A 27,201-nucleotide genomic window follows, 5' to 3' on the forward strand; every position below is an offset into this window, starting at 1 on the left:
TTTTTAAATATACTTGTGTGGTTTGCTAATATTTTTAGGAAAATTTACTAATATTTAAAATTTCTTGTAGGAAATAACATATTGACCATGAGATGATAAACTTCGTCCATCTTAGTTCTTGCAATGTATTCTAGATGTAGAGACTGAAGTGATCAAATGCTTCTGATATACAAGTGTTTTCTGACGAGCACAATAACTCAGTGATTTTAATGGTGGATTGAATGTTAGATTGTAATATCGAAGAATTCAATATGTGCTGGATATATATAAAATAGCGATTTCAATGATAGAAGTTATATGATCATTGGTATTTCAATCACATGAAATTAATGGAAAATAATTGAAGTAAGAATAATACATATTTTTTTACAATTGAATAATGACATTTTATCTTAATAAATAAATATATCTTTCCTGTGGAAACATATATAGTTCTGTTGGAATATATTATTCATTAAGAAGTCATTAACAAAGAGAATTATATTTATATCTCTAATATATTTAGATAACAAAATATATATTATACTGAAATTTTTAATTGAGTGTTTTTTAAAATAATGTTTTAAATAGGTTATTAATTTTTATATCATATCATATGTTTTTTTTTTGTTAATCTCAATTACATATATATTAGATATATTCAATTACATATGTTTTATATCTATATATAAAAATTTGTAAATAATGCAAGATTTTGATACATTAACGAAAATTTATTGGAACAGCTATATCAATAAGGACGTCGCTGTAAGAGAGTGCCATGCAAATACTTATATATCTTCATCCTCGCTATACCGTTACGATACACAACGGCGCATTGCACTTCCTGCTACTTCGGTAAGAATATAAATTGGTAAGTAAACAGCTGGTGGAGACTCCGAAACTAGCGAGCGTTACGTCAGTATATGTACGAAACAATCGAGAGCACAATCTCACTCTGAAATTCTCACGGAAAGCTTACGAAATTTGAACATCCAGCTTACATCTTCGCGGAGATTATTAGAGCACTCCTCATCTTTTTATTGTCGAAAACAAATTTTCTTTCTAAGATATTTATATAAAATATTAATTAAAAAGTAACGTCGCACATTCTTTATGTAAAAACAATTTCTGTTTTTTTTTTTAACATTTGTTGATTAAAAATTTCTTCAATTTCTTTATAGATACTGTCTTTCTTTGTAGTAAAAGACAAAGAACATTATTTTTATTTCTAATAATATTTTAAATACAAATTCAGATATATGTACAAAAATAGATATTAAAAAACCAGATATTAAATTTGTACAAAATACAAAATAAGTATATAGATGAGGATCTTAAAAATAATTTTTGTTACACTTAATATCTATATGCCTTTTATTATTCAATTTATATTTATATATCCAGAGCTTTTTCGATTTATTATTTTAACATTTTAAATCTCGAATAATTATGTATAATTAATAAAACGATAAGATACGAAATTATAAAGCTAAACGATATAATATCTTAGGAAAATTCCAGGAATAATCTTTTACAAATTTGTAACAAAAATGAAAATACTATTTCAGATCTTGAGATGCGTTATCGAGCATATATTGTCAATGAAATATCGGCGTGATCATCGATCGAATTACATCATGTGACATCGTTTTCCCCAACCTTGCGACCTCATCCTTTTCTTTTTGCGTCTCATCCGGGTATCAATCTATATTCGATGTTATGGGCGGACCGGTAAAGGTCACCGGCGACCAGTATGGGTTAACGAACGGGTAGGATAACAGGATGGACTTGGGAGAGCAAATTTTTGCGAAGGCCTGCCTGGAGGTCGAGGAAGTGTGAGAGACCCTGAAATCCGATTCTTGGGCATAGGTGAGTCCCATCTCTTGCCATTCTATATAGTAATATAATCGATATGTAGATTATTGTAGAAGAGCAGCTTCTTTATTATTATTAATAAAATCTATGTATCAGATTTTTGTTATAAGAATCTTCTTTAACGTATTATAAAACCTTCATTTTTATCTTAAAGTATATGTTATTGATATACATATATATATGCTCGTTGAACATGTTATTTTTAAATAATTGAAAACACTTCAGGTACTCTAAAAATATTTCATGTATTATTACTGTGAAATAGGATGCAAGATTTGCGTGATTCTCGTGAGGACGTTGCCGACGAGAACCGCAGCTATTGTCATCGGGATCCCTTTCTCATCAGCTCCTCCCTGTCCCCGGTCATCATTTTCACGAGCGCCAAAACGCACGGGCGGCTGGTAAGATCCGTCGATCGCAAGAGAAGAGATGGAGGAGGAAAGATCCATGGCATAGCGATCGTCGTGGAAGGGACGGTGGATCCTGGCGGCCTCGACGTGCCAGCTCCGCCTCGAGTGAAAGTGGGAGATTTTGCTTTCTATCCGTTCGCACGTTCGCCAGTGACAAACGTGCCTTGATCGCGGACGAACGCACCACGTATTTCGCAGCGATGGTACTTGTCGCGCGGAATTAACACGGCAAGGTTGACAGTTCGCGTCTACTGAAGCTGCGATCCGCGGACGCGACGCCGCGTCGAATGGAGGACCGATCGGTCGATCGCGCGATGAGCTGAGGACCCCGGCCAAGGACCTCCGGTGCGTGCGACTTCATCGGGAACAACATCGGCGGTGACCTAAAGCCAGGGGAGACATGTCGAGGAACCGAGATGAAGGAGGAGCGGCTTCGCGCGGCCAGGTCCTACTCCTACGCCTGCTGCTGGCCTGCGCGCTCATCGTCGTCAGTCGCCAAGAGGGTGAGTTCATCAGATTGATATTCCGCGTTTTTCTCGAGGGAGTTTAGCGGTGATTTAAACACGACAATGCTTAAAACACCGCTTTGTTGCTTTGCGTTTCGCTTGTCAGAGCGCGCTGACATTAACGATGCTCTCTTCTCGCGAGCCTTTCATGAGTACGCTTCTTGGTGAATGTGAAAGATATTACTCGGGGAGGATATAAGAATGATGGGCCTGACGATAGAATCGCCAGATGTTTCGAGCCTTTGCTTTGAAAAATTGAATATTTGTATTTCTCGCGCGTTAATCATTGGATTAAGAATTTTTTTTATAAACCTTCGTAACTCGAATATTTTTAGAAAAGTATGATAAGCTATCTAAATTCATGGATTTGTTTTTATCGCGAATCCATTTGTTAATTAATTTATTAATAAGTGGCAGATCTTTAAATTCGAGAATATATGTGAATGTCTTCACACTTGTTGATCTAAATATCTAGCGTTATAAACTAGCGTGGTACATTCAAAAAGATCCATATATAGATTTAAAAATTATATCAGAGTATTAATTTCTAAATTATATCAGGAATAAACGGAATTAAAAATGGAATATCTTAAAATTCGCTTTACGGCAGATGCTACTTACGTATTGCTCACTTATGCAAGTATCCTACTTTCTACCTCATTATACTTTAATGATGGATTCTTAAGACAGTTTGGCGCTGACTTTTTTCAATGAACATATAAATAGAAGGCATTGTTTACCGCATTCAATATTACATAAAAATTCTGTTATAAAATAGAGACTGCTTGAAATTAATTGAGAAATATGTTTTTGAAAAATAGATGTACTTATTTATTTCAGTATAAAGCTTAGTTTATCTTCGCTAGCAATTTCCTTATTCTCAATCGTTAATTACTTAACAACTCTGTTCGAACATTATCGTTAATAAGACAAACTCGACTCCACATTAGCCAAAGAAACTCGATCATTAGGAAACGATGCGGGATAGAATCGAGAGAACCGAGTAATCTCTTGTTGCGAAATACGCCTTATTGGAGCAGCCTTATTTGTTTCTCCGATCATTATTGTCTGCGCGTTAACGCGACCGTAACTATACTAGCACTCGAAAAGATATTCTCATTTGCAACCGCGGAATACATGAAACGAAACATAGTTCGCGTAAATAATGGTCGGTGGTCACGAACGGACCCTGATATTTGCCCGCGTGTAATTCTAAAAGTAGCAGCGCGATACGCAATACAATAGAATTGCGATACAGTTGCCAATAGCGGTGGTCCAGGTCGGGCCTTATTGTATAGGGGCCTAATGGACACAGAGGCGAGTTGTCGTGTTGTCCGTGTATATCGCATTCTCTCTCGATTTGTTAATACCGAGTAGCGTACAATCCTTCGCAATCTTTTGCCTTTGTTCACCATTGTTATGCTGATCGTCGACGCACGCGAACATCGCAAATGTATGATTGTTAAAACAATTGTACCACGTTATGCATGGATATGTAAGGAATACATCATTATAAACGCATTCTGAAATGAATGTGAATATGCGGTGCTATTATATTTTAAGGAATCGCGAATCTTCTTGCAATTTGTAGGTTTATAGTTATATAGATTAACTCGGAGCATCTCATTTTTTACAACAATTGATGCAAATCAAACTGATTAGTCTTTCATGGAAATTACCATATGTCATATAACTTGTCTTAGGTATTTCAAGATTAGATAGAGATGTTTTCTAGATTCAAACTAAAAATATTTTTCTAATATTGATGCATATATAATTTATCACAACACATTAAAAAGAATTAAAATATATGTAGCTTCTTATTAATAATGCCATGCACTGCCAATAGAAATATTTGATATCTCTTTATTGCTGAAAGGAAGTGACGTAAAAAAGATATAGCTATATCCGACGAAATCGAATAAATCATTATTTTTTATAAAATTGAATCAGTAGCATTGAGGAATAGCCGCAACGAAATATCAATCCGCGTGAAAGTTTCTCGCAATCGCACGTGACTCCAATGAAATCTCGCGCGCGCGAGGCTCCTCGGAAAGGTCGAAACAACTCTTTTGCCCGCTCGAAGACTCGCACGAAAATTCCAATACTTATGGTAGAAAGTGAAACAGTCGTGTCCTCCTAATCTCCGCTGTTATTCGAACCTGCGATCCCAAAAATAGTCCCTACGTCATGCGGTCCTAAACGTTGTCCGGCAAAGTGTCTCGATCTTTTTTCTCGCGTCTTTATTTATCTCGAATGCATTTCAAGCATTAAATGTTGTAGAGGAATTTGGACGACGTTAAGAGCCCTGCATTGGCAGCAACGAACGACCTTCCACGCGTTTAGATCGTTTTAACGAGTTAGCTCGTAAAACGACAGGTAGATACGTGGACCTCGAGGAATTTGCGCGATTCGAGAGTTGGATGAACCATCGGTTTATGATATAAAAATGCCAAACGCATCCCGAGCGTTGATCTTTCATGAGAGAAAGAGATTTCTTCACTTCGCGAAATCAATATCGCAAGTAATATTTCATAAAGTACGTGCTGTTGCCTTTTCATGGCTATATGGAGAAGTAATTCGCACATATCTCGAGATGCCAAGTGCATATATAAAATATGCAGCCAATGTACATTGTAAGGAGAGGCTCGTAATAAAAATTGAACATGAAAAGGAATAAAATGAAACATGTTAACTATAAATATAAATCACGATAAAATAAACTGCGTAGCGACTCGATCATTAAATAGTTCCATGATAAATATAATCTGAAAAAACAATAGTAAATTTTGTAAGAAAGAAAAGAGAGAAAAAGATATATATACAGAGATATTTTTTAGATGAAAAGCTATATAGTGTATACGCGGTAAAAGTAAATGCTAAATCTGTCACGATACATACGTTTGCGAAATAATTCAAGACACACGATTTGTATCAGACGTAAATCCATAGTCGATCTATTTCGAAAGAAATATCCTCCGCGCTTTCCATTTCACGCGCACTATATATTTTTTTTTCTTTCGTTTTCGTCGTTTCTCGTGCATGCGACACGGAACAGTGATCAAGGAATTCGGAGCATCGACGTTGAGTTGAGAAATATTACATGCACTCACAATCAGAACGCAAATGACCTTCCCCGCGCGACTCGTTTCCAAGAGGAGTGACGCCTTTTCTCAATGCAATCTGATTCACGATGCCCATCTGCTCTTATGATCCTCCACGGATGGTAGTCATCAGAAACACCTCGCAACATCGCGAGCGAAATTGCGAGATTGGGAAAGTCTAACACATCATTCAGAGGCCAAGAATGTATTAGCTTGTGCTCCCCCCCCCCTGAAGGAAACGATTGCTAAACAACAATGTACATTATATAGTTAGAATCCTCTGCATTCGTATTCGTGTGGCGTAAAATACCACGAATTATATATATTATCGAAGTAATTACAGTTAAAAGAATTATATTTTCATAAGAACTTAGAATTTATTTTTTTTGTCTAGAATTACACATAGCACAGCTAATGATTTATTTCTTTTAAATTTGAAATTTTATATTAAATATTTGATAATATTTAATAGGCTAAGATTTAGATAATAGAGATTTATTAACAGATAGCCTGTGGTTATTTTTCTACGTTGTCATATTTCAAGCTTTTTTTGAAGGATCAAACTTGTAACATAAAAAAATTGTTGGTATAGCAGTATCAAAATTACGTATTATATGAAAATGCAGATTCTTTTTTACCGGAAACAGTAGTGATTTTAGATTAAAACGTTGATTATATATTTCTATTTCTATTTATTTAATCGCAATATATAAGTGCACGTCATTGTAAACTTAATCTTTTTTTCTAAGATTATATGTTAACATATAGTTTCGCGGAAATGAAACCGCGAATTTGAGAAAGTGTAATAATACATGCGTAGCGAATTTCTCTACGTAATAGCAACGATTCGACCTTTCCTCGAGAATAGTGGCAGCTTTTGAAGAGATCTTCATTTTAGAGAAAGTTCATAAAATCACATAAATAACTAGGAAAAAATCTAGGAGAAATACTATCTATTATCTACTTACTGCTCGTCTATACTGCTCTCTATAACTAAATATTTACTACCTGTTTACTCGTTACACTCTATTTCACTTCGCTGCAATGCTTTTCTTTCATTTATAAATTTTTTAGATTGCATTAACGAGTACGAATGTAGATGTATAATACACTTTCTTATGTGTGTGTACAATATTATTTCTCTTTGAATACTGTATTGCTAATTTGTGCAATAACTGCCGCACAAACTTTTGTAATTGTTAACAGAATAATTACCTAATATTTCATTAATATGAGATGAGGCAAATGATGCAATGTTAATTAATGAAACATTTATTTATTATTTGATTATATCTCGAATGCAAATTTTGTTGCATCTTCTCTGCATTAATTTTACGCGTATTTTTTTATATAAGAAAAATGATAAATACATTCACCAAAAAATGAGAAAAAAATAATAAAAATATTTTCTTAGAGACTACATATTTTTCATTCGATTTTTTAATGACATTTCGATTTAAAGAGCTTAATATTTCTTTCTCTCTCTTTCTCTTACATAATAAAAGATTTTATCATACATGTTATTCACATCAAGCACTATACGAGCTATAATCATCGATCAAATCAGTCGCTAAAAACATGTTTTTCATTCAAGCAACGAAATACTTTTCGCCGCGAGTTAGAAAGTACATACCCTTTCGTGCGTGCACCTCGTGCAAGTGTTTTGTATGACACACACGTGTTACCGTATTTGGGTCCCGTTTTCACTAGGATTGTGGAGCAAGTCGGTACATAGGCAAAACGTTCATCTCTCCTATATACAACACGTAACTATTCGCGCTCGCGTGCGTCTCGAGCGAGTTAGATAAAAGATACTTCACGGTACAATAAACGTAAAAATCAAAGCTTTCAAAGTATTGCTGTAATACTCACATTCATTATTATTCATTTCCTCACCTCGTTTTCTAGCGACGCGAGAAATGGAGCGAGTTTTCTCGACGAGAGGCGCGTGATAGCGTTAGCACGTTAGCAAGGTACGTGACCTCGCGCAAATGTCAGTGACAAAGTTTAAGCGGATCTGGGGTTCCCTTTATGTATCAGTGGGAAGTATCTGTGATTTCACAGTTGTGCAATGGCCCCTTTTTCTGAGAACGAGTTTTACACACGGGACTTTGCGTGTTAATATAACTGAAGTAATCAAAGCGTCCCCCACAACGATAAGAATCATTCAGCGTTCGGCTATGGGATATATGGAACGTGCGAAATCGTTCTTTTATCTCATTATGTTATTTAACTGATATTGCTTTTTGTCAGGTTTTTTTCAAGGACATTTTTAATGCTTTAATGAACTATGAAACTTTCCATTAGCGGAGATAGATATTTTATATATTAAATTATAGAGTGGACTTTACTTTCTCATATCGATGAGGAATTAAACTTTAGAAGATTCATAAAAGTGAAAGTTATTCAATTTATTTTATTAAGATACGTGTACGGATACTTTTTTTCCATACTTTTTACATGTGATGATTGAGCAATATATCGAAAGAAAAAGACTTTAGTAGAAAGTGTTTATAATAAGATTAATAAGGATTATATGGAGATTATTTTTTTCTCTTTTTACTTTCTACGTCAAAATAGGATATTAAAATATATGCATGTACTGTATGTTTAAATTCAATATAGAATAAATTTTATCGTGAAATATTTACGATCGTACTTAAGAAGTTAACATACAAGCAACCGTGAGCTCGAATCGAAGGACGATCGAAAGGAGAACGGCTGCAATTTCGTTGCCTAAGCTTCTCATGCCTTTTCCGCGCGTTACACTTCGATCGAACAAGCACTTCCTTACCCTGTCCCGATCGTGAAAGTAAAACGTTCTGTACGGGAAGTATCCGCTAAACTGACCATGTAAGAGTTTTCGAATTACGCCAACGATACATATTTAATGTTCGACGTTGAATAAAAAAAGCTTGCGCGCGTCGGATCAGCCTGGCAAAAGGAAAGGATCCGCTTGAATAACCGTGCTATAATACACTACGAATTTTACGTTCTCTCTTTATATATATCCGCGGGATTAAAATTAAATCTCGTAAACATGCGCTAAAAAATCAGACCCCGTGTCTTTTACGGTCTGCTCACAATGCGTGGAATTGCGCGAGACATTTTGAGAAGTTAGCGAAGTTACATAAGATATGCATAATAATCTCGTAATATTCTCATAGTATTATCTCTATTCGTTATCGTCATCACTCATCAGAAAATTAAATTTATTTCAAAATGTCCTGCTCTGTTGCGTATTTTTTTCGATATTTATATTACGAAAAAAAGCTTAATAATTTTTAAATTGTAATACTGATGTATTATTCGGACATATTTAGCAATTTGATAGAGAGATATATATTTTATTAAGAGATATGACGATAATTTAATATTGATATTAATGTTAAGAATGTTATTGAAGAAGATAAAAAAATTAATTATTAAATTTTCATTCAAAAAAATAAAACTTTTAATAAACTTCAACAAATATTTCTATTCTTAGAGACAGTTTCTTAGACGGTATATCTTTTTCACGCAAAATGCATCGCACGAACGTTTATAGTCGCGCTCCGTTTAGCCGCTGAAAGTAAGTTGAACAAGGATCTTTACCGCGGAGTCATTAATCCCATTCCCGAGTAATGCGAACTGATTATCTATTACTGCGATTTCATTATTCGCACGTATCACCCGTAATGGCGATAATATCTGCTGTTGAGTATAAAATATAGCCGGCCTCGAGTCTCTCGAAGAGCTCAGTTCGCAAGAGCTGATCCTGGTCGTTGTCGTAAAGACGTGTGTAAATATCGCTTACACGATGTCTCGATGTAAAAAAAAATTTATTTCTCAAAGGATACGACCAATAATTAAAGTACATATACACGATCAAATTGGCGAATGAGTTATTGCGCGAACAGCTGATTGGAAAGAATAAAGCGCGGTTTAATCTACACTCACTTGTTACTTGGTTACTTATTGTTTTTATTATATTTACGCAAAAATTTCGCAGCGTTGTTCGGATCGATTCGATAGCAATCATCGATGCACGATTGTCAATTAATCGCGTGCGCGAGGTGGCAATCATCGCCGCACGATATGTAATTGGCATTTTACGGAGGTGGATTTTTCTTCGACCAAGGCATCTTCACGTCGTGACCTTAAAGCCCACGATGCAATGAAAGAATAAGGCATTAAGAATAGACAACAAAACTAGGACACTTGCAGTCTTTGCAACTAAAGAAGTAGAACAAAATTTACATTTTTTTAATATTTCATATTACGGAAATTATCATTTTATTCACGTTTGAAATTATTATTCTATATTTCATAGTCAGATCTGATGGATTATTACAATTATTATCTTTGTATTAACGTTGCATTTTATTTCTATATCTCATATTCTTAATTTTCATTTCATTGTCGACTTATAGTTCCGATGGACACGAAATTACTAATCCAATTTAATGAATTAATAAATAGTCCAAGTTTAAATCTTTTAATCATTCGCTTTTCCATGTGGGAACATCATCTCTTGCTGCTATTATTTTATTATATATATCGATAACGCTATATTCCCTTCTTTATATACTCGATTCTTTCATTAATATACCTTAAGCAGAGCCCCAGGTCGTGCGTGTCGGTTTCACGGCGATGTATCAACGAAGCGAGAGGCGAGAGATGCTTTAAACACCTTGTAAGATGAACGCTGCGAGAGAGTAGCGCCGCATCGTACCCCGCCTTAATTTATACCCGTTCCATGCCGATCTATTAATCCCGGCCGATTGTAAAAGCTTAGTGAACGCGATCGCGGCCGGTCGACGGCGTAATTATAATTATCCTGGCTATTTGCAGCCGCATAACTCACGCATGCTCCAGGACGAGGCGCGTTAAAAACCGCGGCGCGATCGTTCCGCGGACGACGCTCGTAGATCATTCCGGTGGTTGTTGGATCTTTTTTACAAAACGCATCATTGCCGTGATTAATGCATATACATATATACGAGTGCGATAAAACGGAGGCATTGCTTTATAACACGTTTTTCAATTTTATTGTAGATTATACGGTGGCTGTTTGCGAGAGAAAGCCGCGGGCGAGTAGTAGAAATCGCGTAATTTTCTCTACGAGTTTTAAAATAAGAGGAAATAGAAATTTGCTAAGAGAGCGTCGATAGCGAGTTTCTTTGCGCACACAATTAGCACGAAGAAAATTATTCCTGTTCCTTAATTTTTACTTTGTAAATCGTTTTCTTCTTTTTTTTACCTGCAGATCAACGTTATGTTACCGCGCTGTTTATCGAATAATTAATTAATTTTAATAGCGTTTAATTGATCAAGGTTTTCAAGACTTTTTTGATCAACCTTATCAAGGTTTTCCAACAAATCAAGTACGCTGGAAATAAATTTCCAGCGAAATCGTGCATTGAAGAAATACGGCGACATACGGTCGAGCGAGATGTTAATCTCCCGTAGTCGAGAGAGAGAGAGTAGCATATATAATCCCGCCTTAATTTATATTCGCGTTGAGATTTCGAGGTCTCGTCGTTGATCTGATCGCCGTTCACGCCTACGGAACTATTCTAGTTACGACACTGAAATACAAGTACGACATAACGGCGAACATTACCGCGTGGACAACAAAAGAGACTTTAGGATTAAATTGCATATCTCGAGGCTGCTCGTAGAATCTCAGATAGACAAAGAGAGAGAAAGAGAGAGTGATTTTATCTCAACCGCTGCGCAAAGGTCTATAATCGATTAGAAATTATGTAATGATGGCGGAAAACAGTTGTAATAATAGAAAAAGCGAACGGAAAAAGTGAAACAAAGTTTTATGTTATTCATTTAATTTGCTGCTTCAAAAGCGTAAGTTTATGTTAAAATAAAATTTTCTCTGACATTTTATGAAAAAAAAAGGAAATGTATCTTGAAAAAGAAATTTTAATTACGTTTTATATCCTTTCTTTATAATTATATCCATCACAGTAATTATAAATTTATCATATAACATATTAATTTTATTTGCAATAGAAATATAATTTCTTGCTCTTTTCTGGCTTTTTTAACATCAATAAAAATTATATTATTTAAATCCATAAAATATTAATTGCGAATTATATAAATAAGTAAGAAATATTAAAATAATATTACAAAAGAAAGAAAAAGAAAGAGAGAGGCTCTTTTGATCAGGATATAATTATAAATATATCATTGTCTTCCTTTAATTATTTTCGTAAACAAATATATTATGCAATTTTCCTCGTTTTCCTTTCTCTCACACGCCGCAAATTGATGTGTATCTCACGTGGCTTTATTATAGTGCACATAACATCGCAGGTACTCGTTACGGTATTCTTCGTTGCTCTCTATCTCATCTAGGCGTATCCAAGAGCTGCCTCCTCCGACTCGTTCACCACAGTTATATTCATCCCGGAGATTATTATCCGATTTATATTGCGCAAACCCCGCTAATAAATTATGCCCGCGCGACTCGTTTAAATGCACGGTACTGCGGCGAAATGCACGATACTTCGCCTTTCACCTTGCTACGATAATGCACTCTGTTCTGATGCATTGTGTTCGGATGGGATAACTGCCGTCGTATCGTAGCTTGTACCTTGGACCACAATTATACGGAAACGACCATCGAAAATCGGCCACTGAAAAACGACAAAATTTCCCGCGATTAATGAAGAGCGAGAATAAGTCGCAGCGCTATGCAGCTCATAACATTTTTATCGCTAAGAAAATTATGCAATTGCGTGAGCTGGAAGAATAAAATTATATATAAGAACATATAATTAAATATACAATAAAATTTTTATCTATTATGAGTAAGATTTATAGATTCGCAAATATAAATGCTGGGGGAACAACACTGCCTGAATAAATTACGCAATTAACTTAAAATTAAGCCATAAGTAACATTGCGTAAATAAATATCTGAGAGAAAAAGAAATTAAAATTAATCTCATTTTTTTTCGGATATATTTACGGAGCCACAGAAGACGAAAGCGTGTCTACATTAAAAATATATCAATTATAAAAATATATCAGATATTTTAAATCTGCAAAAAATATCTTGTTCAAAAAATATTACAATAGAATGGAAAAAATATATATGTAAAAATTTATATATTTCTTGATAATGTTATTCGTGATTTACTCGAATTTATTGTTGATTTTCAGAAACGGTTCGATCCTGGGATAAACTCTCACAGTTGATACCAACAAATTCGGTCTATGAGAAGCAAGACCGAAATGCATCGCCGTCCAGTAATGAGGCCAGCGATGCATCGTTGGTGCATTCGCTGGACGAGAACAATGTAATGGATGCGTCGAAATCGAAGGGGAAAGAGGATCATCACGTGGAGGAGCAGGAGGAGAAGGAACCTAAACTAACATACGACACCGAAGAATACGAAGATGATAAGCACGAGGAGGAAGAGGTCGAGGAGGAGAAAAGAGATTCCTCTGATATCAACAATAGTACAACCAAGAAAGAGAGATCTCCGGCGGAAACCAGCAGCGTGTCGAATACTGAGGCGAGGGACAATTCCAGAGATGAAGATTACCTCGAAGATCCCCCGATGAATCAGTACGACAATACATATTATTATTACGATGAATACGAAAATGGAAATAATTCTCGATACGACTCCACAGGTGAGTTTAAGTAACTAAAAGAAGGAAAAAGAAAGAAAAATTGATTAGTTCTCTTATAGATATTAAAAGAAAAAAATTCCGATAATCTTTTCTTGCCGTGGACAAATTTGACATCTTTTAAATTGAGATATTTATAATTTTACTATAGATGTAAATCTCTTTAAAGCGTAATATATAACATTATCTCTATTTGTTCATTCTCTTTAGACGGAGAAAACCTCGATTATCCGGACGCGGAATCCGAAGAAGACATCACGCCGGAGAATTCGCCAGAATCAGCATTGGAGGAAGAAGACGAAGATGTCTCGTATGAATCATCTACCAACTCATCATCGATCCAGAAAGAAGTCGATGATACGATATCGCCGATAGATGATGCGGAACAAGGCTCGTCCATGGAAGGCAGTGATAAAACGTTCGCCGTTCTCGACGCGTCCGAAGAGGAGGCTGACGAAAGCGTCTCCGTCGAGCCGGGTCGTTCCATCCTGATAGGCGGTGCCGTGGTATCCGTGGTGACCACAAAAAGTGTGGTGAACGGCACGATATCGGTGCCGACGACGGCTTCACCGACCACCACGGAACAGGTTGCGCCGCCGCCGTCGTCTTCGTGGGCCGAAACGACGGAGCAATACCCGGAAATAATCACTACAGAGGACTCTTCGAGGATTCTCGCCTCCGTGCAGACCAGCCGCAGCATATCGGGTGCGCGTTTCTTGCCGTTTCCGGTGATAGATCGCGTGGAACAGGTAGAGGCGCACGGCGGATCCCTCGAGAGCAAAAAGACGTCTCAGCCTTCGTCCGAGTCTACGGAGAGCATCATCGACAAACTCGATTGGGCACAGTCCAGGCTGTCGAGTGATCTCCTACCGGCCGCTATACTCGGTACCGGTGGTTTCCGGAACGCCGGCAATACTTTGCAATTGGACGTGCTGGCCGAGAGGGATCGCACGACGACTCGCAGGAGTTTTACCACTACAATCAAAACGCCGGTCATCAGCAAGTTCGTACCTCGACGTTACAATGATAGAAGATTAGACCACGCCGGCACCATCAGCACGGCGAAGCCGCGATTTGAGACCACGGTCGACAATCTAGAAGGTTTGCTACCTCGGAATTACTTATCGAGAGGAACTACGCCGAGCACGGGGCTTTCCAAGATCAATTTCAGATGGCCTTCCTCGAAACCGGCAACGTCCACGGAAGTAACAGAGACGAAGGCAACGTCGACCACACCACGAACAAAACCTAAAACCAGTATTGTCGTTCAAGATATTAGCGCATTCTTGCCACCAGGATACAAATTGAAAAAAGAAGACACAGCTGTTACAGAAAGTTCACTTTTAAGTGACATTCTCGTCAAATCCAAGGTCGACATTTCATCTCTGTTACCACCTGACTACGATAAGAAGATCGAGGAAGAATCCAAGTCGAAAGGTACCACAATAACGACAACGACTACATCGACAACAGCGAAGAGTACAGACGTTTCCCCCGTAAAGATCGCCTCTTCTATTCAAGATCTCTTCGCATCTTCCAAAGTCGATATCTCTGCCTTGCTACCTAAGGATTATGAACAAAAGAAAAAGGATCTTGTTTCACACAGCGAAACCGGCGATGCAAATAGCGAACAGAATGCAACGGTCACAGAACGAACCGATGCCGAGTCGCCTACTACGAAGAAAGTCGGCAGCTTGAAGATCGTGTTTCCTAGCAGACCAGGCGGTCGCAAGCCTATTCACAAAATAACTACTCCGCATACACCACGTGGAGACGGTCCTGGTGCAGCGACGCCAAAAATACAGAAAGGATGGCCGACAAGGTAAATCGATATTTTATAATATCTCTGCTCATTGCAAGCTGTAATTTCACTCACATTCTATAACTCTTGACAAGAAGTCACATTAAAAACCATAAAATAACACAATATAAATGCATATAAGGTATCAATATCTAATCATTAAATCATATAATCATTGTCAATTTCAGAGCTACTACGGAGTTCACCGGATGGCCAACTCCGTCCACCACGCCAATCTCCATCGAGAAGTTGTTGGAAGCTGCGCGCACAGCTACGGTAGCGTCGGTGAATATGTCGCTTATTCCCAGTACAAACGAGATCTCAAGCACATCGTCGACGTCGACGACGACGACGACGACACCGAGACCGACCACTCCCGGTATATGCGACGATGAATGCGAGGTCGCTGGCACGATACGCATCATCGGAAACGCGACGTGGGTGCCGGAATTGTTCGATCGGAACACTCGTGAGTGGCAGGAACTTGCGAATCAGGTGGAACGAGAGGTATCTTTTATAAATAAGCTTCCTATTACTCTCATAAAATCATGCTCGCTGCTAATCATTTTAAATTTATTAAATCATATTTTATTTTCAGATGGACTTTATATTCTCAAAATCCAGCGTTTTAATGAACTGGTATAAAAATATAAGGATCGACTCCTTCAGGTAATTAAGATTGATGTAATTTAAAGCAGTGATGCTGAAATAAATTAAATATGATTAGAATAAATTTAATATGCAGATAACACTTTGAATGTGCAATAGAATTTTCATATTAAAACTTTTTGGCAAATTGTATTTTGAACATCATTGCTACAAATTAATCAGTATCTTATGAGAATAAAAAGATATAATGATCGTTTTCAGTCAAGGCAGCATCCTGGTAGACTACTTTATCGAACTAGCCAATTTAGAGCAAAAAGTAAATACACAGGAGCTGAAAGTGATTTTCCACGATTCGCTTAGAACATATAATGCCAATCGGTGGAATGAAACAAGTACGAAGAGTGCGTTAAGGATGGGAATGTTTACTATCGATCCTAGATACACCGATTTCGTAGGTACGCGTAAAGTTTTTTTTAATATTTAAATATAAATATTAATTTTAAATATTTTTAAATAATTTTTGTTTCCTGAATGTATATGCATTATTTCTCAGTGATACCTAAGGTGATTACACCACAGCATATCGACAAGGACGATAAGTTAATACCTCAGTGGGCCATCGCGGTGATAGTAATAGGCGTCGGAGGTTTACTATTCATTATCGTGTTTGGCGTATCTGTGGTAAGTTGGTTAAAATTATTTGAAATTTTTGTATAGTTGGAAATAAAACTAATAAACGAAATTATTTTCAGCTCGTCAATAGACAAAACAGAGCCAAGTTAAAACCGACCATGTCCACTATTTATGATGAAGAGATAGTTAAACACACGTCTAATCACAGATCGAGTGATTATTCGAAACCGGTACATACGATATGGACCGATCCCGACGTCTCTTGGAACGATAAGTCTTTCGAGTCGACTTCTAATAAGGTAAATATGTGCATAGACATGTTGTGAATTAATTTAACCGCGCGTGATATATTTATATAAATATAATTTATTTATAATTTAAAATTATTTTTATATTTATACCGAACCTGTTGTTTTCAGGTTCTGGTCGATAAATCTTTCCAGGACAACAAAAAGTATAATCTATACGATAGTTGGCGATCGGAATGGAACGGTTATTATTATAATCCTTCGCATAGCAGCAAGTATGGTTACGACAGTACTACGAATTTATCGAGCCGTCATTATCCCGATTATGACACAAACTTCTAAACTTGACGGTAATAAAAATTACAATTTTTTCTACCAATACAGATTTCATTTAATTTATTCGGCGTCTCGGATAAGCAGTTACGAGATCCTGGAATATATATATATATATTCTGTTTTTCCAATAATGTGCATATCGCAATATTTTGATACGAGATCCAACACTACACTTTTGCATTTTAAATATATGAATTTGTGATTTTGTATTCTCATACATATATTAATACTTTGTGTTCACACATTACTTCGCGAAAATTGTCATCGAGAATTCATTGTTGTATTTTATCTTTTATTCACTTTAATATGAATTTATTTATTCTAGTCAGAATAATAAATAATCGATAATATTTCTATAATTGATCGCACTCCATCCAGCGATATGTGACGCCAATTTATTTTACCGCAATGTATTTAAAATTGCGAGTACGAAAAAAAAGAATTAGCCAACAGGAAAGTAGGAATTATATTGACAATGATTTTATGATAAATGATGAGATATTGAGACCAAGTTATGTTGTACAAATTTTTTTGTACAATTACTCATACATATATTATCTTCACATATTCAAATTTATAAAAAAAATATATAAAACTTATATATACACACCTAAAATAATTTATCCAGCGAAAATAAGTTCCCAATTGACGAGATAGTCGTTTTTTCCTGATGATTAACATGATGTTTGAGCACGCTCAAAAGTTTTTGGTACAAGAATGATTGCCTATTCGCAAAAAAAAATATGAAATACCGTGAGTTTATTTATTATTCTTCCTTTTATGTTGTAATTGATTTCATTAAAAGAATGTAACCACATATTTGATAGATATACAGTTTCGAAACATCATTGGCAGTTTAATAAAAACAGTGTGCGTGCTCTGCATCTTCTATTTTTTAAATACAATTTAAGGGGACTTTCTTTTAATTCTACCAATGATGTCTTTAAACCGTGCTGAATTACCTGCTAGCTGGTTTGCATATTGATAAATGATCCTGTGGAATCTCGAAGAATTCCCCTATGCCAGGATCTGGAAAGACATGTAATATGTATGTATAATATAGCATATTATCTTGTGATGATAAGATTAGATTTATCGCCATTAAATAATATTAAAATTTAATCGTATGTAAATATAAAAAATCTAATACATTATCTTAATGCATTACCTGCTGAATTAAGGCTGACGAATTGAAAGGGAAATTTTAGTGTGGTTACAAGCGTAGGTTTGGTCTCTGCGAAACTCACAATCTCTATGTGATATTTCTTCAACATTTCTAGGAATTCCTCGTGTAATCTCAACAATTGTGGCGATTCTGAAACGTTAGAATAATAAATTAGTTATTTATTAATTAGAGAACTAAGTGGATCTCTCTATCAAACGAGAGATTACCTTCGCGCAATTCTTGAACCTCGACTGTTGGCCATACCAACATTTGCGTCATTTGCTTTAGAGCTGCCACATGAGAACCTCGATGAGGAGTACCGTAAAATAGGATAGCTTTGGTATTCTTACAAATACCGTGTTTGTCTCCAGTTTTCCACTCTATAAGTAATACATAATAATGACTTGTAATAGTATTACAATAATAATAGCAATATAATAATAGATTTTCTTGATATATACATTAAAACATATAACAAATATATGCAAATTTAATTTACCTTCTACAAGCATCTTTTTAACCAATAATCCACCCATTGAATGAGCAACCCATATAAGTGGCCGCTGTCCCACATTTGCCATTGTTAATTTGGCAACAAATTCTTCGCTCCTCTCTTGAATTGTGTTCCTAACCAAATGTGATGTATCAAATATTAATTATCGATATATATTCAAACCTATATTTATATATTTAAAAAAAAAATTGAAATAAATATTCCGATGGCAATAATGAGAAATGTATTATATATGTAAAACACTCACTTCTTATTTTCTATTGGACAGAAAGGAGTCCACATAGACAAACTCGTACCATAATTAATACCAATGAGTCGTAAAGACGGTATGTCTATAGGTAACCAGTCTTTGGGCCAACATAGTGATTTAGACGTAGATTGGCAATCATTTTTCATGCAGGCATCATCTCTAAAAATATCATATATGAAAATTCATCATTACTTAAAGACATGGCATTTATGAAAATTATTTACAAGAACATTTTTCATTTGTATCATCCTATATATATAAATTTGTAAAAATTTACCCTTTGCAAAAGTAAGGTCCGTGTGCACAAATATTTGTGTTTTGCGGACAATCATCCAATACAACTTCAAAATCCTGGCCTAGTTTTCTCCATTCACGTAAGTGCAAATCACGGGCTAAGTCTTTAAAAAATTCCTGAGGACGATCATCGTCAATCATAGTAGATAAATAATCCGTAGTTTGAATTAATGTATTGGCATCTACAATTAAATGTGTAAATTGTGTGTAATTGAAAGATATAGATTCTCTATTACAACACATAAAATAAAATTTGAAAAATTATATGATGATACATGGATACTGACGAACCTGTAACTCCAAGTGCAGAAATATCTACATCGCGTTGTCTCCAGGTAACGAAGACTCCACCTAGCAATCCATGCAGAAATACAACATCCATTTTTGTGGCTGCATGAATTCTGTGCAGGGGATGAAGAAGATAAACACGTTGCGGATATTTCGCTCCCTCGTTTCCATCCGTATCCAAGTTCGCTAATGCACCGATCGCCTGTGCTGACAGACGAATATCGTCGCTGCGGGACCAACGTGACAATGTGCCGATCCATCCTTATCAAAGGCAATTTACGTCATGTATCAGCAACGCAATGATACAGATCGTAGAAAGATGGGCGAGTCTATCTTACCGGATTCATAAATACTGTTTAAATACTCGGAATGAAGAGATATATTGGATAATATTTTCGCCAGTAATATGCAAATTTCAATGTCATCGCTGTAAATTTTCTGTATCGCCATTAATATTGGCAAAGCTCCAGCATTGACCAAGTCTAAAATTTAAAAGCCAAATAAGATATATAGAATAAACAATATGTGAAATTATTGCATAATATTTTTACTCACGTTTACTATACTGTTCCACAGAGGAATGGTGGCAGATTGCTTGAACACAATTTTTAAGCAATTCGTCATCCCAGACAATTGTTGAGTCCGTTGAAAGGCCTACGCTTGTCAAATCATGATCAAACCACTCTACAAGATACTGTACATCAAATTGAATACATAATTATGCATGGATGATATTACTAAGTTATAATTGAACTGTAATATTGCATATGTTAGACAAAGGTCATTTTTACTCAATTATAATTTAATAACTAATTTTTGTAAATATTTATAATTTCAAAGATAATACTATGCAATTACACATACATATTTTTTTAAATTTATTGTCTTTTATTATCGTATTATAATTAATACTTTGTTTAATATATATATTCATGTACTTACTCGATTTGAGTCTTTGAATTTTTTACTAAGGAACTGTGTAAGACAGAGATGTGCATTATCACATAAAGTATTCAAATGTAACAGCAGTGAATGTATTTGTCCTAATATATCCTGCAAAAACAATTTTACTTATCATTAATATAATCGTCAAATAACATATATATGTATCTCTTATAAAATATTTAAAAGTTTTAAATAAATGTGTTACATACATGTAAGTTATGTTGTACATGATAATACGGTGGTTGCAGAAAGAATTGTAGATTGACATTTGACATTCTTGCAAGGGCTACTGCTGTTCTAGCATCCAACATCTGTGCCAAATGACGATATTGCCAATCTAAAAGTTATAAATATTACACACACATACACACAAATCTTTAATATCTATGTACGACAAGTTATTCTTGCTCCATTAAAAAAAACTATAATTAATCATCAAGGCATCAAATATATAATTAATAAATTTACCTTTCAAGTGTGATAGAGAACCAAGAGTGGTCACAGCTTTGAATCGTTCAGTTTTATCCCCATGTTGCGCCTTGTACAATAATTTATATGCAATTTTATGATTTTTTATCTTCCACCAGTTTGCGAATCTATCACTAAGAGTCTGCGGTTTCTCCAATCCAGACTCATGTAAGTCCTCGTCCTTTTTAAACATAAACACATCTAAAAACAGAAAATCCAGAAAATTAAGTAATATTCATATACTGTTACACACACACACACACACACACACACACAATTATCAGAAATATAATCATATTGCAAAATTACCTTTAAATCGAGGATCATCGATATAAATGTACTGTGCGTGCGTTTGTTCCAAGTTTAGAACATTTGTGTTGACAGTAGACCGAACAATCTGTGATACTTGTCGCAGTTGATATAGGAACCAGCAACTTCTGTATAACACAAACAATTTTTCTGTAGTAATGCGCACATATTCTCTAACACAGTTTTGATTTTCATCTCGATAAATATTTTTAACTTACCCCAGTATCACAACGCAAGTACCACTTGTTTTCAAATAATAAACGTAGTTTCTTAAAATTTGTATTCGCATTGTATACGACAGGGCATAAACTCTTGACGGCTCTCTTAACAAAACTGACAAGACAAAACGGAAGCGAATTCCGTCGTAATATAATCGGTTTACATATTTTATGCATACCCTTTGATACTTTGAAATGTCAACCTATCATCTACGCGCGAAGAGCAACGATTGACGTTAGGTTGATTACGTTCAGAAAACAGAATCATTAACTTTTGAGAAAACGTGATAGAACTATAGTTAGTAAATCTAAAAATATGCACCAATCATACAAAAACAACTCAACAGTTGCATAAGCGTTTTATCTTCTAAATACGACTATTGTTAATACGAAGTCAATCAAAACATGTTTACGAAATATATCTAATGTTTTTCCTTTTAAAAAAAAATAAAATTAACAAAACAGTGTCTCTCAAATTAAAAAATAAGAAATGGGAGACTGTAAAGAGGTGCGTTCCGTTTCACACATTGCGCGCATTTTCTATAGTAAACGTAACGTGTACTATAGGTAAATGCGCGCATATGCGTGAACGGAACGTACCCTATAACTCTGTGCAAGGGCGCGAAATTTTGAAAGAGAGAGATTTATATTTAGAGAAATATAACACGAGCTAATATCAAACATACATACATAATTCATTTTTCATTATTTATAAGTCATAAATAGATGATTATTTATGTTTCCAAAAATATAATATGCTATTTGTATTTTCAATCGCAATCATTCTTTTGCCTCATTTTTAAGGGGATATTATTATATATACAATGAAAAATTGATATATATCTTTAAAGAAACGATCATTAAAAATCACTCTTTGGACTCAATATTAAATCATAAAAAAATACTACATATTCTAATAAAAAGATCAACTTCGTACACCTGTGCTATTTTTTATATTTCTCCTGGTACACCCTATAGAATGCGTAGGTTTCATTGACCGCCGTATTGTCACGACTGACAGGTCAAGGAGGGATGGACAGGGATGAATCATCCGTCTAATAATAATTGTCGCATTTGAGAAATTTACGTTGTGTCACATCGAGGCGCGATTTCTCGTTGATTAATTTTGCTAAATGAGAGACGTGCACGTGCACGATGATGCACCGTCATTAGTGATCGCAGCCGGTGCCGCGCGACGTCGTCGACGACATGGCGACTGTCAAAGTAACGGAGCAGAAGGTTATACTATGCGGTGAATACGGTGTGGGCAAGACGTCTATATTCCGGCGCTTTGCTAACAATACGTTCGTTGCCAGTAGCGATCGTAAGTCGACCCTGGGCCTCGACAATATCGATAAGGAGTACGTTGTTGAAGACAGACGAATACGTGTGAGTGCTCGATGTTGCCTCCGCCAGTTGCTTTTCATTTCGTCAACTGCAAAACAAGGAATGTATCAGGCAATTGCCGTGGAAAAAAAAAATTGTTTTCTTATCGATCGTGTCCTAGATATGAATTGTACCATATAGAATTTATTTTTATATTATCTTTTCTATTCTGCTAAATCAAGCATGAATTATGTACAATAAACTATGCACAACAAATTAAAATAATACATATTTCAATATTTTGTGTATGGTTTTTAAATGTTACATATATATATGTACATTAATAGATAATTATTTATATATAGTAAAAAGGTATATATATATATATATATTCAAGTAGTATAATACATTATGTATATTCCTGAAATTAGTCCAATGAATAATTTTGACTTTGTTTTTTATTTCTTTAGCTACAATTATGGGACACTGGTGGTATGGAAAGAGTTGCATCCGTTACCTCAAGTTACTATAAGTTTGCAGAGGCTGCTATTCTGGTGTTTGCCCTGGATAACTCAACGTCGTTTCATTTATTATCCCAACACTTGCTCGACATAGTTACATATGCAGAAAATGCAAAGATATTCCTTTGTGGGAACAAAAGTGACTTGGAGAGCATCGCGCCGCAAGTCACAGATGCAGAGATGGAACAATTTTGGTAATGATTGTTAATAGTTTTCTTTTGCAATTAGGTTAAATTAATTTTTTATATGAATTGTGAGAAAGATGAATCTTTTCCAGTGAACAATGTCATAATCTGATTTCGGGAATATACAAAACATCGTGTAAGACTGGTGAAGGAATAAATGAAATGTTTGAGGATATAGCGCAACATCTGGTGGAAGCTAATCGATCGCGAATGGAACTTCACGAAATGGACAAGGATCGATTTAAAATTTCCTATATCGACGAAGCAGCTGACCCGTCATGTTTGTGTTAATCTGTGATCACAAACACATGTGTAATTCTTTGAGAACTTTAAAAGCTCAATGTGAATTATAACATTATAAGGGAAATCTTTTATATCAAACATCTATCACATTGCAACTTTTCTATGAGGAAAGGTCGCAAAAAGAGAGGATAGGAAGAATGTATGTATATAAGTGATGTACGTATATAAATGACGTATCGCGATCACAGATCGAGTCTAACATACATGACGGTGAAGACTTTCGAATAAAAAATTTATTATACGTTGTGAGAAATTATACCTCTTGCTCGACTAGGCTTGATCTATTAATGTAATTTACGATCGATATTATTATATATATTTAATCAACATACATACTACGTATACTTAAGGTCGTAAAGATTACACGCGATAATGAGGCACTAGTGCTGAGTCCAGTTGATAGTTTTCAAGTCGATACCATCTTCCATCATCTCCCACAATGGGCTGCAAAAGAACAAGCGAATGAAGATTAGAATTTCGGCACTTATTCTTGACGTTACGTCGTCACGCATAATTAATGCATATGTAGAGATAGAAATAATCACACGATCTCATGAAACGTCCAACGATAAAGTTGTTCCCTCCATAAAACGAGATTACAACGTTTCAAATTGTTAAAGTCGAAGTAACTCATAATATAAGTCTAAAGTATAGATCCTTCATCACATCTCACACTTGATAAAAAAAAAAAAATAAATAATTTATATGATAATTAATAGACGTGTTACCTCATGCCCCGAAGTCGCTTCACTTGGTTTATCGTATTGTCTGCGGTGAAATTTATTTCTTCGAATGTTGTAAATCGTCCGATGCCAAACCTGGTTCACAAAGTTACATTCATAGATTATAAAGTTATTAATTTATCTTATTATTTAATTTATCGCAGAATTATCTTATTAAAGCATATTATTATAGTTATTATAATTAGTATTATAATTCTGCTAATTAGCAAAGTTCCTTCATTTTGAAATGTATATAATATGCATTTTACCTAATACTGGAATGAGCTAGATCTTCCGAAGCACCAATCGCTCTCAGCACATAACTGGGCTCCAAACTTGCGCTGGTGCAAGCCGAACCGCTGCTAAGCGCTACATCCTTCAGAGCCATTAATAATGATTCACCTTCGACACACGCAAACGATAGATTCACGCAGCCGGGATACCAAGCCACAGGATCGCCGTTTCGCACAACATGCGGCAAGTTCGACATTAACTTCTCAATGAGGTGACTCGACAGCATGTTGATGTATTTGTGATCGTACTGAAAATTACACATACGGTATAGACTTTAATTTCTTAAAAAGGAATCGTATGAAATAAACTTTTTGTTTTACTTACGGCCATTTCGGCTTGCGATACCTCACAAGCAGCACCCAGTCCTACAGCTAAAGGTGTAGGCACAGTGCCACTTCTCATTCCCCTTTCTTGTCCACCCCCGCTTTGCAATGGTTCCACACGTACTCGTGGCCTTCTTCTAACATATAAGGCTCCAATCCCTTAATAAGTAATTAATAAGTAATTAATAAAATGAATGCATATAAGATGTAACTTTTTTATCACAAATAAAAACTATATTTTTCATAAATAGTTCACTATTAAAAGTCAATATACAGATAAAAACAATTATATACGTTTAATACATCCTGATATTTGCAAAAAAGTTATATCTCTCTTTTTATAATAATAAATTACAGTAATAGTAAAATTACCTTTTGGACCATACAATTTATGACCACTAATAGACATTAGATCAACATTCATAGCATTAACATCGATTGGTAGTTTGCCAACAGCTTGCGCAGCATCTGTATGGAAAAAAACTTTCTTCTTTCTATAACATTAAGAAAAACGAGTGAAATTAAAAGAAATTTGTAATAGAATAATCATAATTTAAAGTCTTAACACTCACCTACAAATGGCGCCAATTTCTTCAATAGGCTGTTTAACACCAATTTCATTATTTACCATCATTACAGAAACGAGCGATGTAGATGGTTTAATGGCTGCTTCTAATTCGTTGAGATCAATAAGACCATTTGAATTAACAGAAATGTACGTTACATCGAATCCTTCTGCTTCCAAGGCTCTACACGAATCCAATACACATTTGTGCTCCTAGGTAAGTTCAACAAATTCATTATATTTATTAAAATAGGACTTATTATAAAGATGCAACTTTCTTACTGTCTGAGTCGTCACAACATGATTTTTCCTCGATTTGTAGAACCTTGCTACACCTTTTATAGCTATATTATTACATTCTGTCGCACCAGATGTAAATATCACTTCCTTCTTATCTGCTCCTATGAGATCTGCAACTTGCTGTTAAAAAGAAAGTACACAAATAATTTTTTATAGACTATACAATCATAAACTACAAAAATCAATTTTGCAAGGCAACCAACTTGGCGAGCATGCTCAACTGCTGCTTCCGACTCCCAACCATACATGTGAGTTCTGGAATGTGGATTTCCATGGTACACTGTCAGATACGGCATCATTTTATCCAACACCCGAGGGTCCTGCGTAATAGTTCGATGTCTTAATTTTTTATACGCATATAGATTGCATCATATGACATCATGCTTTGAACTTACCAGCGGGGTAGTAGCTTGAGCATCTAAATAAAGGGATCTACCTTCTGTTGGACCCTTTTTATATTCATCCGTAATAGGAGCTGTAATGTATAAATAATCACTATTAAATATTACACTTGACATATTTATATTGCATTAATTTTGGTAATAATGCCCCAACTTACATTCATACTCGGCGACGTCTGACAAGTGCTGACTGCACGTGTGCAAACAACGATCTTTCACGCGATTCAGCGTGAATATCAAACACCTCGTCGATCGAAACATTTTAATAGTTATCTGAAATTATTCTCATCAGAAATCATGCATTCCACGAACTCATATGTTCTAACCTAACGTTCTAACCAGCACCGTGTCTTGTGACTTGTGCCACACTATTAACAATGGTGAACACGAACACAAGCAAGCAAAAAAGAATGACTATATAGTGGAATACATATATATGTACATACAAATGCATACACACATGCATATATATATTGCATTACTATGTAGTTTACAATTCCTTCATTTTCCCCTATAATTGCAAAAAAATATATGCACATTATCATTAAAAAAATCATAATCAATGAAAAATTTTATAATCATGAAAAAATTAATTATTAATTTATTTCCACATATAATAAATTTGATTTATTTTAATATATATAATTACCAATTTTATATTGTAT

General features: G+C 35.1%; 4 protein-coding genes across 6 annotated transcripts; 2 read left to right on the forward strand and 2 right to left on the reverse strand.

The window, feature by feature from the left end:
• The first annotated feature begins 198 nt into the window (after positions 1-198).
• On the forward strand, positions 199-18,809 carry LOC145939910 (uncharacterized). The gene is made up of 12 exons (XM_083044545.1): positions 199-345; positions 726-853; positions 1,551-1,851; positions 2,123-2,770; positions 13,045-13,521; positions 13,729-15,340; positions 15,508-15,826; positions 15,918-15,988; positions 16,190-16,383; positions 16,482-16,609; positions 16,681-16,860; positions 16,981-18,809. Exons 4-12 carry the CDS (start codon positions 2,668-2,670, stop codon positions 17,149-17,151), a joined length of 3,255 nt encoding a protein of 1,084 aa, XP_082900671.1. The 5' UTR covers positions 199-345; positions 726-853; positions 1,551-1,851; positions 2,123-2,667; the 3' UTR covers positions 17,152-18,809.
• On the reverse strand, positions 9,233-21,960 carry LOC145939911 (protein SERAC1). 2 transcript variants are annotated; one of them, XM_083044546.1, is made up of 16 exons: positions 21,597-21,958; positions 21,379-21,506; positions 21,070-21,270; positions 20,811-20,938; positions 20,599-20,709; positions 20,212-20,350; positions 19,995-20,138; positions 19,660-19,917; positions 19,352-19,550; positions 19,072-19,233; positions 18,810-18,937; positions 18,538-18,690; positions 18,314-18,460; positions 18,108-18,174; positions 17,756-17,870; positions 11,795-12,515 (listed from the first exon to the last, which is right to left on the reverse strand). In XM_083044546.1, exons 1-15 carry the CDS (start codon positions 21,665-21,667, stop codon positions 17,756-17,758), a joined length of 2,151 nt encoding a protein of 716 aa, XP_082900672.1. In that variant the 5' UTR covers positions 21,668-21,958; the 3' UTR covers positions 11,795-12,515. The 2 variants fall into 2 exon arrangements, with proteins under 2 accessions (XP_082900674.1, XP_082900672.1); XM_083044548.1 differs by lacking the exon at positions 17,756-17,870 and having other exon boundaries at positions 9,233-12,515; positions 21,597-21,960.
• An 845-nt stretch (positions 21,961-22,805) lies between these two features.
• Rabx6 (RAS oncogene family member RabX6) lies at positions 22,806-24,172 on the forward strand. Its single transcript, XM_083044552.1, has 3 exons — positions 22,806-22,985; positions 23,393-23,637; positions 23,721-24,172. The coding sequence occupies exons 1-3, from the start codon at positions 22,806-22,808 to the stop codon at positions 23,917-23,919; spliced, it is 624 nt and encodes a 207-aa protein (XP_082900678.1). The 3' UTR covers positions 23,920-24,172.
• Nfs1 (Nfs1 cysteine desulfurase) lies at positions 22,900-26,951 on the reverse strand. Of its 2 annotated transcripts, XM_083044551.1 has the most exons (11): positions 26,695-26,812; positions 26,531-26,610; positions 26,339-26,455; positions 26,118-26,255; positions 25,843-26,048; positions 25,643-25,764; positions 25,272-25,429; positions 24,923-25,194; positions 24,660-24,749; positions 24,268-24,375; positions 22,900-23,031 (listed from the first exon to the last, which is right to left on the reverse strand). In XM_083044551.1, exons 1-10 carry the CDS (start codon positions 26,795-26,797, stop codon positions 24,312-24,314), a joined length of 1,350 nt encoding a protein of 449 aa, XP_082900677.1. In that variant the 5' UTR covers positions 26,798-26,812; the 3' UTR covers positions 22,900-23,031; positions 24,268-24,311. The 2 variants fall into 2 exon arrangements, with proteins under 2 accessions (XP_082900677.1, XP_082900676.1); XM_083044550.1 differs by lacking the exon at positions 22,900-23,031 and having other exon boundaries at positions 24,225-24,375; positions 26,695-26,951.
• Between the last annotated feature and the right edge of the window lie 250 nt (positions 26,952-27,201).

Source organism: Prenolepis imparis, unplaced genomic scaffold (assembly GCF_030444845.1).
Source record: "Prenolepis imparis isolate NDT839.2.m4 unplaced genomic scaffold, iyPreImpa1.0 SCAF_8, whole genome shotgun sequence".
Classification (NCBI taxonomy): domain Eukaryota; kingdom Metazoa; phylum Arthropoda; class Insecta; order Hymenoptera; family Formicidae; genus Prenolepis; species Prenolepis imparis.

Coding starts and splice junctions, on each gene's coding strand:
- LOC145939910 (XM_083044545.1), top strand. CDS start 2,668: ATGTCGAGGAACCGAGATGAAGGAGGAGCGGCTTCGCGCGGCCAGGTC. Junction 15,989..16,189: donor ATAAGGATCGACTCCTTCAG/GTAATTAAGATT, acceptor GATCGTTTTCAG/TCAAGGCAGCATCCTGGTAG. Junction 16,610..16,680: donor TCGTGTTTGGCGTATCTGTG/GTAAGTTGGTTA, acceptor AATTATTTTCAG/CTCGTCAATAGACAAAACAG.
- LOC145939911 (XM_083044546.1), bottom strand. CDS start 21,667: ATGCGAATACAAATTTTAAGAAACTACGTTTATTATTTGAAAACAAGT. Junction 21,271..21,378: donor CGATGATCCTCGATTTAAAG/GTAATTTTGCAA, acceptor TTCTGTTTTTAG/ATGTGTTTATGTTTAAAAAG. Junction 18,938..19,071: donor TGTCCAATAGAAAATAAGAA/GTGAGTGTTTTA, acceptor ACATTTGGTTAG/GAACACAATTCAAGAGAGGA.
- Rabx6 (XM_083044552.1), top strand. CDS start 22,806: ATGGCGACTGTCAAAGTAACGGAGCAGAAGGTTATACTATGCGGTGAA. Junction 22,986..23,392: donor TTGAAGACAGACGAATACGT/GTGAGTGCTCGA, acceptor TTATTTCTTTAG/CTACAATTATGGGACACTGG. Junction 23,638..23,720: donor GCAGAGATGGAACAATTTTG/GTAATGATTGTT, acceptor AATCTTTTCCAG/TGAACAATGTCATAATCTGA.
- Nfs1 (XM_083044551.1), bottom strand. CDS start 26,797: ATGTTTCGATCGACGAGGTGTTTGATATTCACGCTGAATCGCGTGAAA. Junction 26,049..26,117: donor ATGTTGTGACGACTCAGACA/GTAAGAAAGTTG, acceptor GAACTTACCTAG/GAGCACAAATGTGTATTGGA. Junction 25,430..25,642: donor TAAATTGTATGGTCCAAAAG/GTAATTTTACTA, acceptor TTACTTATTAAG/GGATTGGAGCCTTATATGTT.